General features: G+C 39.3%; 1 protein-coding gene across 3 annotated transcripts in view; it reads left to right on the top strand.

Annotated features, from left to right (window-relative positions):
• Positions 1-12,230, top strand: part of LOC121897083 (carbohydrate sulfotransferase 8-like) — a 91,055-nt gene that overhangs the window by 22,247 nt on the left and 56,578 nt on the right. For 2 of the 3 annotated variants that reach the window (XM_042411370.1, XM_042411373.1), the window contains exon 2: positions 5,074-5,285. In XM_042411370.1, the coding sequence (XP_042267304.1) occupies positions 5,099-5,285 (187 nt within the window). In that variant the 5' untranslated portion in view covers positions 5,074-5,098. Of the gene's footprint in view, positions 1-997; positions 1,166-5,073; positions 5,286-12,230 lie in introns of those variants that run through there. The other variant, XM_042411372.1, reaches the window with a different exon arrangement.

Below are 12,230 nucleotides of genomic sequence, written 5' to 3'. Positions count from 1 at the left end.
GAGACAAGGATGAAGGAATTTTTGACCTGTTTATGTGGCTGTTGAGGAACTTAAACGAAGGTCAGATGGAAACATTAAGAGGACGGACGGACGCTCTCTGAGTGAACGGTCATAGTTTTATTAAGCGCCTGCTTGTTGAATATGTGAATCAAACTACCAAACTGTGCTCCCACCATCTTAATTGCCACTTTCACAATCTTATCAAGAGCATTTTTCCCGTTGGTACCGAGGTTGCCATAACAGCAAATAATAGAAAATGAGATAGTAGACTCAATAAAAGCTTTAAAGAACATTAGAGGCATATCAAACTAATGGAACACAAAGCTTAAAACACAATAATACATAAAACACAACATCACAACAGAAGAAGAAAAAAAACCGGACAAAAACAGAGCAGAGTTACAGCCAGTGTGTCCCCTACCATTACCTCGGAGGGACGGCCCGCCAAATAAAAACAAATGTCACGTATACCACGTGCGAGCGTGATAGGCTCGCACGTGTTTATATGTGTGTGTTGCGTAGACGTATATACAGCTGTTAGCTGTAACTCTACAGCAGTTTCTGTTGTAGCTTCTAGGAGCGCTCGTTTTGTTTCCCGTTTGAACATTGAGACGTATGAGGCTGTTACTGTTAACACGGACCAACAAACCGCCGCCCACTCGTGCTACGCCGGTTTCAAAACAAACTAACCCTCCGTGCTGAAGCTAGCAGGCGGACCGGAGCCGCCGCTGCTGCCATCAGAGGATCATATATGATATTAACTGACATGTGTGGTATCAAATCATAATGTCAGACAAAAGATCACAAAGTAAGCAGCTCTACAGTGAAAAGCTTAAAGTTTTTAAAATTGACTGACTTGACTGCTGCTTTCATTCCCACTGTGTGTCCTTTGTCCACAATTACTGTTATTAAAACGTTAAAGTTCTGCTTCATGCTTCACTCAGACTTTTAAAAGGAAAAGCTTTTTATATTTTCAGAGCGAGTGAGTGAAGGAATCAGGAGAGAGGAAACAGAAGCGATGAAGAATTGCAGGATGTAACGGTGTTGAAAGAAAAACAAGGAGAAAGTAAAGAAGTGATTCAAAATGTGCAGCTGATTCAAGATTTAAAGAAAACGTTTAAGCAGCCCAGACGTCAAGTTGATGGAGAGACATGATTCAAACAAGGTCTGACTTCCACCTGTATGTAGATGAATTACTGCTCTGTAAATATCTTTAAAAGCACAATCTATTATCCAAATGTAAACTAAAGGACATCCTAACAAAATAAAAGTCAAAGCACAAGATTAAAACCTGCAATAACAGATCTTTGAATACCTGCAATAACATTACACAACACCTCTATTAACACGATGTTTCCTTCAGCTGTTAAAAGGTCGTTGACCTCAGTAACTGCACTAAAACTGACAGATAGTTTCAGTTATTAGGAAACAAAATGCTGATTCATCATTCATCTGACTGTTTCTTCTGTTGGCTTTAAGTTTGAGTAAATTAATTCCTCCATAAGTCAGTTTTGTTATTTTGTTATATTACAAACATTGATCTATATTAAGGACGATATAGAGACTGATCGGTCCATCTATCATCTATCAGGACTACGTTTATTTATGTGTTGTAACTTATTTATGTCTCCTTTCAGCTCAGTGTAGAGAAATACACCGATACAGACAACTTATTATTTATTCTCTTACTTTTATTCTCTTGTTTTATCTGTCTTATTCCCTTTTTAGCTTCTTTTTACTTCCAAATGTAACACTTTTTAATTGTTTTTATACGTCTCTTTACTTGTGTTGCTTTTATATTCTGTTTTAATGCCTTTTATGCTCTTTGTAAAACACTTTGAATTGCCTTGTTGTTCAAATAAACTTGCCTTACTGCACGCGTCTATGGAAACACTGACAGCTTTAGGCTACATACAAGAAAAATGATCTATAAAGTAACAGTCAGTGGTAGCGTTGTGTTTCAGCATAGAGCAGCCAATACTAAGTACAAAGCTGTCATTAATTCTCATGTGGAAGCGCAGGGAGCTTTTTATATTTTTAGAGAACTGGAGACGCATCCGTCATGCCAAAATGAAAAATAATAAACTGTCCAACCGCTGCTTCATGGGTGGAACCAAACCCAAAAGGAAATACAGATGAAATCTTCCATACTACATCAACAATCATTGATGTTTTTAGACTAATACACTGTGTGTATATATATGCACAGTGCGTCTCATTGTGTTCACAGCGGCTGTTTAGAAATATGAAGTAAAGCAGCACTATCTGTTACTTGGCTTTTTTTTTTAAAAAAAATCCAGAATAATATGATCTGATAGAGTCACTGTTTCTGTGCCTTTTTAGTGCTTGATGGAGCCTTAATTAAAATAATTAATCAATCTGCGGTCGTCTTGACACTTTGTCTGGCAAACAAATGATCTCAGAGCGGCGAGGTTCAGCTCTGAGGGCTTAATAGAGTGAATCATAAACAAAGATAACTTCCTGTTTTCCTCTGGTGTGACTTCAGTCAGAATTTTTTTTCCAAACTGAAAAGAGAAAAAGCTGCGTTTTATTTTAGTCACTCTGAAATCTTATATTCCCTGTGATCCAGAAGTTATTTAGATCTTTGATTTTATTAAACGACACATTTGTTAGTGTTTATTTCCCAAACTGGTTTTAGACTCGTGTTTTCTCTCCTTCGATTTCTAATGAGAACGCGCGACCAGCTGAGATCAAAACGCCGCCGAACGAACCAGGAGAGCATCATGAAGCCTCGGAAATTAATATCAGCACAGCCTGCAGTGTGAACGTGTGTGTGTGTGTGTGTGTGTGATTAGAAAGAGAGAGGTGTGTATGTGTGTGTGTGCCTGCAATGCTTATTTCCATAGCTGTAGTCACACCTGCTGAGAGAAGCTGTTTGACTGCACTCCTGAGAAACAGATGTTCCTTCCTGCACGGCCTCATGGGAGCAGGAAGCCTGTAGTCAGCAGAGTAAAAAAAAAAAAAACAAAACACACAGATACAACAGCGCGTTAAACACTGTCCTCCTCCTCGCAGAGCGGTTTGTTGTATCATCTTCCTTTACACAGCGTGAACCTCTCCCTCGGCTCGATGTATCGCCGCCCGTCATAAATCAGGGCGATGTCGAGCCTGCGGTTTGACTCGCCGTCTCTGCTCTTCCGTCCTCCATTAGTCTCGTAGAGCGTGATCCGCTCGGTCACGGCAGAGCAGGACGTCGGTGAACTGCTGCCAGACACCATGAGAAGAAACTTTAATGATCCCTGTGGAGAAAAACGGGGTCAGAGCAGCAGGATGTACACAGGATTTACTGTATATATGATACAGCACAAGAAATGTCACTTAAACTGGCTGTAATCTATATTTTTATAATAGAGTTGTGACACAGGAGACACCGCCTGTCTGTCTGTACTTCCATTTAAACATTTTCTTTAAACAATCTCCTGAATGTTACTGAACACAGAAACTCTCACAGATAATGTAACGATCCTATAAGTAGGTTTCTTATTATGACCAGTTTCCATTACTTCAACTTTTGTTTCTCAGAAATCACATTTTGTCCGTGATTTGGGTAAACGGCTAACAAAACCCATGCCAGTCTGAGCGGTGATGAATTCAAAAACGCTTTGTTGTTGAAGTTGTAAACAAAACGTGACGCCAGAGTCGCTGAATTCACTCAAAAGTGACACAGAAATGAAAACAGAATCGATTCACCCTGCAGATTGTAAAAAACTGTAATATTTAGCTGCTGCCAGCTGTTAGCAGCACACCTGACTAGATTTTAAGCTCAGTGATTGGATGTTTTTTTTTTGCTGAAATGCACCTTGGGAGCTGTCGTTAACTTTTGCACCAAATTTTTTATGTCCACAGTCCACTGATGATTTATTTGGGAGAGTTTCCTGCCAATCCAAGCTGTAAAAGTGCTCAAACTGTGAGTCACTTAAGGTTGTTTATGGGAAACATTAATGAGATTTTTACTTCCAAAAACAGGAGCACCTTAAACAGCTCCTCTTACTTCACAACTCATCAACTGTAAAATAAAGAGACAAAACCGGAAATGGAACAAGCAAACAAAGAGGCTGTCCGCATGAGGTCAACAACACTGTCTGAGCTGTCAGTGTGTAATGTGTTGGTTGTGGTTCGTAGTGATGAACCTACAGAGAATTATCAGTGACTCTGCAGCTCCTCACGGCTTTACGGAGCTTTATAGTGAGTTTCAGCTCATTGTTTATCTGTCCGGCTGCAACTTTACTGTTTTGCTTCACTCTCAGCGTCTCTCATAGAGTCATTTCAGCCGCAGCAGGCAGCTGTTTTCAGAGAAAAAGCTATAAAAAGCCGCTGTTCACTACCTGCTCAGCACCAAACGGCAAACAGACACAGTTAGCTGTAGACTAGCTGGTGAACATAGTGGAGCATTTAGCAGCTAAAGAGCCTGATATTTCCCTCAGGAGTTGGTAGAGAGTAAAAACAGAGCTAAAAGAGAGTGAATATTGGACTTATATTCACCAGAATTTCACAGAAATTAGCTACACACAAAATTAGCTAAAAAAAGATTTTTTTTTTCATAATTTCCTGACTTTTAAGTATCTTTTTATTTATTTTTAATCAAGTATTTCATATGGTAAAATATTTCAAACTTGACATGCACAACAGCATTTCCATAAATCTCTTTTACTATTTAGATTTTTATCAGAATAAAAGATCAAAATGAATCCTGACTCACTGAACACTACTGAAGAGAAAAGTTGATCAAAAGTTGAAACAGTTTATTGATTAGTCATATGACGTAAAATGAATCGGCAACTATTTTAATAATTGATTAAACATTAGTAATTTTTTCAAGCAAATTTGATAAAAATTCTCTGGTTCCAGCTTCTTAATTTTGAGGATTTTCAATGTTCTATCATCACTTAAGGCATTTTTGACAATTTTCTGACATTTTATAAACCAACTGAGAGCTAACTGAGAAAAGAAATCATAAAAAGTCAGTATAGAAATGCTTATCTGTGTGAGACAGTCGATATATTGTTTATAGATGAGTCCTGAGGTCTAACTCTCTCTCTCTCTGTCTCTCAGGCTGTGCGGTCAGGGCTGATCTGGGATGAACCAGGTGGACTTTAGGCAGCTGGAGGCTGCGTGTGTCCGGAGGAGGCTGCTGTCTGCGGTCATGAAGCTGCCCTGCTCCCTCTACTGCTCGCTGTGGTTCCTCCTGCTGCTGGGAGCCGGATCGCTGCTGCTGCTCGTCCGCCTGCAGGACCTCACGGAGATGGTCCAGCAGCAGACGCCAGGTCAGTGCAGCTGACGTAACGGTGTCGCAGTTTGACTTTTAGTTTGTTTTTAGGGGTTCCGGTCGGGTCTCTCTTATAGCGTTTAAAGTCCCCTCAAACAGAAATATGTCTTTTTACTTGTTCCTTCAGTTGGATGTTTGAGCTTCGCTGTACATAATAGGGATGTCACGTATCAAGTCATTTGTTTTAATTAATTTGCACACAAGTCATACACTGTAATGTGTTGGAGATACAATTTACTGTGTGGTGTTGTGTCTTTAGATTGCACTGTGTCAGACAAGGTTGCAGAGTTGATGTAGCTCTGTTCGTTGTGTGGTAAGCTAGCTGCTGAGTCCTCGGATTTGTTGTTTGTCGGCAGCTACTTTATACAAAGTTGGCAAACAGCCTCATCTTTGCTGGTAATTTTGCCGTCTACAGCGCGGAAGCCAAACTACTTCCGCACTCTGCCTCTCAGATGCTTCGGTGTGTCGTGATTTTCCGATCAGCACGGCTTTGCTCGCTAGTTTTTATTTATTAGCTTAGTTTACTGACAGGTCGAAGAGCGTGCAGCAGGTCAAGCTGGATCACGAGGCGAGGTTAGACTTATATACTGCATGTTTTGAATTCAAGCAGGTCATTACAGTTTGAATATTTAATATTTCCCTACATTCGAACAAAAGTGAATAAAAAGTGACAGCCAGAGTACAGAATCATGTATGTGTAGACTTTGTTTTCACATTCATCTGCTGAAATATTCAACTTACACAAGTGTGATGTGGAAACGTGAAGCCTCCAGAGCACAAACACTGAGAATTGGACTTTACAGAGAAGTGTCCAGCAGGAAAACTTCTGCAACTAAATGCATTTGCATATTTATAGACTCTGGAATTTTTAATTAGGGAGAAGGAATAGATGCCATTTTAAGGAACGTTAACGTTGTTTGTGTCAGACACACATTATTATTCCAAGCAGAGTGTTTTTACATGTCTTAATACATGTCTGGAGGGGATCTTTAATATTTTTTATTTCTTTTAAATAGGTTTTAGTCAACCGTCACAGAGGATGCAGGCTTATTAAGAAACAACACTTAACAATATACACTCGACACACCGGATTAACCTTAATGGCAAAAAAACCCCAAACAGCAAAACAAAATCTTAAGGCAATAATAATAATAATAATGCATGTGTGCAAAATGTGTTTATAATCCCCCCCTAAATCCCACAGCCTCTGAAGAATACTCCAAAAAACTCAGAAAATAGTCAAATTAAAAGTTCGTTCCAGGTTTTCCCATTTAAATAACAGCCTAATGGTTAAGGTGGCGGACCGGAGCACCTTTTGTTTCCTTGCGTTCCCCGTCTCCCTCTGCACTGACTGTCAAATAAAACCCCAATAAAAAGTTTTTACTTCCAAAAGTCAGCCAGTGAATCCAGTCTGGTTTTATTTATCTGCTGGTAGCTTGAGAGCTGCTGACTTCCTGTAAACAAAGCGGGGAGAGAAGACTGATAGGTGGGAGATGGGGGGGAGTTGAACCTCTTGATGTGAGCGACAGTTGCCGAACTGTACGAGGGATTAAACAGCCTCACTTTTCTTCACTATCGCCGCTAATGTCTTCTCCTCTGCACTCAACTCTCTAAACTGAATGTCAGCCAAGATAAAAGGAAAATGGTTTTGAATGCTGGCGCGTACCAAGGAACAAATCAGTGATAGACGACCCTGCGTTTACTAAATAAATAATGTGACCCTGAAAGGCACAAGTGATGGTGACGGTGGAGCGAATTTATCAGGGTCAGCGGTAAAAGAGAGAGAGAGAGACGCCTCACAGACTTTATAATCAGGATGTAAAATGTGACTGGTGATGGTTACTCTGTCTGCTCTGCATGTGACCGCTCGTCATTTAGAAGCAGGAAGATCAGATTTCATTGATAAGCTGATGTGATGAACTGTCTCCCTTCAAGTTGTTTGTCTGTGTTTTGTCTGTTTTAATGATATAATCTAAATAGGATCTGCTTTTGTGTTGAAGGATGACTCGTCTGCGAGTCTGGGGTGTGTCGAGGACTTGTTTCTGTGCTACAGTAGTTCATGAATAATGCAGTTATTGTTCGCAGTCTGAATAGAAGAGATTCTTTTCTTCAACAAGAAATGAAAAGCAGTGAAAGTGTTTTAAGCGGCGGGCTGAAACAGTCGCAGTGTGGCAGGACCGACGCTGTTTTCGAGGTTGTTTAATCTTGAGTCGATGCTGCGATTCAGACTTGCAGACACACGGCAGCTTCGTCAGCAGTCGTGTTGCTGCTGGATTTTAAAGAGTCATTAAGGACTCTTTTTAAAGTCCTGTCTTCAGAACCCCGTTCAGACCGAGGTGGTGTGATGTCAGTGTTACCTTTGCTGGTCAGTGACTAGTTTCATTATTTTCATTCGATTATTTTCTCAATCAATTAATTAGTTGTTGGTTTCTGAAGAGCGGTTTTGAAGCTCAAAGCGAGCCGCTCCGGCCGTCGCCATCTTGGCAGCGCGTGACGCTGCCTAACTCCCAGCCAATCAAAAATGGGCAAAGAGGCGGGCCGAATGGCTGAAACAAGCCACCTAGCGGCTGGCGGACCTGTCACCCATGAAAGGGGAAATTAGCTATAGAGACCAAAACTGTTTTTTGTACCAGGCTGTAAACATGTTTATTTCTGCTGTAAAGTTGGGCATTTTAACATGGGGGTCTATGGGGATTGACTCGCTTTTGGAGCCTCAAGTGGTCGTTCAAGGAACTGAAGGAACTGCGGTTTTTGGCACTTCCGCATTGGCTTAATTTTTCAGCCCCGGAGGTTACCGCTTGGCTAAAACGGCCTGTTTCAAACAGAGGCTGAACTGAGGGGCTGAATAAAGGGCCAGTAGAAGATAAATAAGGAGTTTTTAACTTTAAATCATGCAAAGATATTCCAGTAGAGCCCCAGAATATAAATATAGACTTGTCCCATTTAATGTTTTGGGGTTTCAACCTTATATAGGAGATCTATAGTTGGCGCAGCGTCATTGTCTGTTACAGGAGCAGCTGCTGTAGTTCATCTGAGGCTGAAAAGCCAGAATCCAGAACTTTAATTATGAGAGAGGAGGGTAAATATTTGATTCCCCACCCCCCTCTGTGATATTAATCCTGTCTGAATGGGCCTTTAGATGTTCTTAGTGCTGTAATTTGGACTAGAGGCTGATCGTACTGATTTACTTTTTGTTTTAGTTGTTTAAAACCAAAAATACAATTACTATATACAGCATGTAATACACATATTTCATCAATAATATACAATACAGACATTTCCAAGAACTGAAAAAGAAAACCTGGTGAAAAAATTAAGATTTAGAACGTGGATGAGTTAGTAAATTAGATTTCACAGATCAATATCAACAAATAAAGTGCTGAGAGGTTGTTTTACATGGTGTTCGTCTGTGTTTCCATCAGAGCAGAACGTGTCACGTCTTCATCGGCTGTTGGCTCGGTTTCCTTCTCTTCACGAGTCAAACAAATGCAGATTTTGTGCTGTTGGGAGGAAACTGGAGTGGAGGATGTAATTGTTGGAGTGTGAGCGTTCAATAATAACAGCTGCCATTGTGTGTGTGTGTGTGTGTGTGTGTGTTCATATGAAAACTGTGTGCTGTCAGCAAATCAAATGATGCAAACAAGAGACTCGGAGAGAAACTGCTCATCTGTTTATCAGCACTGTGATGATGAGAGCCGGGTAATAAGTTCAGTGTGACACTCACACAGTCATTATAAAGACTATTAATAGTTATTTTTATCTTTTGAATAATGTGAGTAGAGCTGCAACAATTACAGAAACTTTACATGCAACTATTTTTATAATCAAATAATCATTTTAGTCATTTTTTTTTAAGTAAAAATGCTAATTTTTTTCTGGTTTCAGCTTCTCAAATGTGAAGATATGAAGCTTTTCTGTGTCATACATGATATTCAGGTTTCTGCCCGAACTAGGGCTGGGCGATAAAACAATGTTGATACGGGATCGCAATAAAAGTAATGTAGATTACGATGATAAACTTAGGACATTTTTAACTCAATATGGATAGATCTAACAGACACCGCAGAAATAAATGTGACAACAGCCGGTCAGTCTCCATTTTTTTGGCTTGCACGTCAAAGTACGCGCCCATTTTCTACAGCAAAGCGTTGTATAAGCCACCGGTAAAATGAGTGGAACCGAGTGGCACAAAAGCGATATGTCGGAGTCCGTCCCCTGGGTGAACAGTGAACCCAGGCTAGCGAGGAGGGACAAACGCCGCCGCATCTGCTGACAAGGCTACGCTAGTGCTAACATCAGCGGGACTACAGCTTGGAGTGCCTGTCACGTCTAAAGTAACCCTCGCCGAAAGAAGAAGAAAGAAGCTGTGCTAACTCATGGACATTTTTCTCTAGTAGAGACATCCTGTCTGCAACTGCTAACTGCTTAGCTAACTGCTAAGCTAGGTAGCAGTTGAGAGTAGCAACGTATGGCTAGTTACCCGCTAGCACTAGTGTTGTTTCATAAAGAAAACTAGCTGATCAAGTGACGTGAACTAAGCACAGAAAATAACGTAGTCAGTAAGATAAATGAAGAGGTTTATATATATATATATATATATATATATATATATATATATATATATATATATATATATATATATGTATGTATGTAATGTAATGGCTGGTTTACAGTTTTGCCCTTTTTACTCAGATTTTTACCTCTAAAACTTAGAGATGTCCAAAGGAATTTGATGTGATTGTAGTCCTAGCTTTTAGTTTTATTTACAACATATATAATTTATTATCAAATTATAAATCATACCCTACATTGAACTAATGTTCAGACAGCTACGTTTGAACTTAATTATCTGAACATTTCAAAGGTTGTGGTGACTGGTGTTGCTCTTTCTGATCATTCCTGTGTTGTTTTCTATCTCCGTGAAACACAAATGTTCAAACAGAGATAATCTGAAAACGGTATATCACTGAAAACACCAGTGAAATATTTATTCAGGCTTTCTCTTCCACACCTGCCCTTTATTGGGTCTCAGTCAGTGAGCTTGTAGATAATTCAATTCTAAAATTACAAATGTTATTGATGCCATTGCTCCCACTAAGGTGAAGATTGTCTCTGGTAAGAAAAGATCTCTATGGAGAGAAAAGCTCCACGCTGGTCAGAATAGAAAAAAAAGAAGAATGAATGTCTTTTTATATTGCCTTGTGTTGCTTTCACATTCTGTCTTGATGCCTTTTATGTTTTATGTAAAGCACTTAGAGTTGTCTTGTTGTTGAAATGTGCTATACAAATAAACTTGCATTACATTCATTCTTATTTATCAGTAAATCAGATGAATACCAACAACTGCAGGTCTTCCCGGGAGCTATGTTGGATCAGGTCCAAATTCTACTCTGTCTAATCCGGCCGGATAGAGTTTTATTGTTTTACTGATGAGAATCTTGGGTCTTTATGTCAATATGTCCAAATGCATGAGTGAATCCAAATGGAGCTGCGCGTACGTCGTATCAGCTCTGATCATGTGGTCACAATCACTGTGGGGGGAAAGCTGTGTGTTTTGAGGCGAGAGGAGAATATTAACTGTGGAGCGAAGAGAAAGATTGAGGTGTTCTTTGTCGACGTGAGGAACAAGCCTCTATTCTTTGTTTATTTTTATTTTTTCCCATTTTTAACTGAGGGCTAATGGTCGCCATCTTGGCTACGTAGCGGAAGGGGAGGGACCACTTTTCAAACTGGAAATGGCGGCCGGGGGCGTTGTAACTACGGTGAACATCGCCACATTATACAAATGTAAGTTATACATGTGTTTTTTAGCACTAAGCACCACTATACTGTTGTCAGATATAAGCCATCAGTATGTTTATTGGGTTAATTTATCAGTCTGTAATGATTTGGTAGCGCGAATGATAACGCGAATGCTAACGCTAGCTAATGCTAATTTGCGATCATCATATCCGGTAAGTGCACAACGACTGTGTTTGATTTGAGACGACACTACCATGTCAAAATTCACACACTATGTCAGTAATGTATAGTGTACACAGTGTACTACATGAAAGTGTACTAACAGAAGTATGTGATTTGAGACACAGCTTAGACGTCCTTTATTTGTTAACCACACATGATAAACAGTAGATTTATGGTTGGTTGAAAGTTCTGTTGTTGTTGTCTTAGAAAAAAAAATGGCATCAACAGTCCAGTCCTGTTAAATTGCCACCTGTTTGTGTTTGTGTTGAACAAACTTGTAGCTCAAATAGACTAAAGTTGTAGAATTACATCAAGAATTCACACATTAAAACTTCAGGAAGCAAAAGATTTTTGCAGGAAGTTCGGATTTGATATACGTCATCATTTATTCACTAAGTCTGTTTATGTTGCACTTTGTCTCATTTTACTTTTATCTTAACATTAACTTTTACACTTCTGACAAACGTTCAAACTTTTTTGCTCTATATTAATTATATCTATGTGCAAATTGAAAATGTGAATAAAATCATGTGGAAGTTCGTGTGATATTTTGCCTTCCTTTCAGGAATATAAACATGTTTCTCTACAAAACCCTTTTCACTGAACAAAAGAATCAAACGAATGTTAAATGTGTTAAACACAAGGAGCCACAATAGCTGGAAGAAAAAAAAAAAAACTGCAACTACTTTGATAATTGAGTAACTGTTTAAGTCATTTTTTCAAGCAGAAAGGCCAAATATTCACTGGTTTCAAGTTTATTGTTGTTTTCTATCGTCGTAAACTGAATGTCTTTAAGTTTTGGACTGTTGGTCGAGACACATGAAGAAGTCACGTTGGGCTTTTGGAGGCTGATGAGCATTTTTCCACTATTTTCTGACATTTTATAAAGCAAACTATTAATCAGTCGATTGTTAAAATAATCAGCAGACTGATGAAAAGAATCGTTAGTTGCAGCCTTGATTTTTCTAATTAAAATGGA

The sequence above is a fragment of the Thunnus maccoyii genome, chromosome 5 (genome assembly GCF_910596095.1).
Source record: "Thunnus maccoyii chromosome 5, fThuMac1.1, whole genome shotgun sequence".
In the NCBI taxonomy this organism is placed as follows: Eukaryota; Metazoa; Chordata; class Actinopteri; order Scombriformes; family Scombridae; genus Thunnus; species Thunnus maccoyii.
Note: the sequence above shows the minus strand (reverse complement) of the source record. Positions and strands in the feature narration are given on the sequence as shown.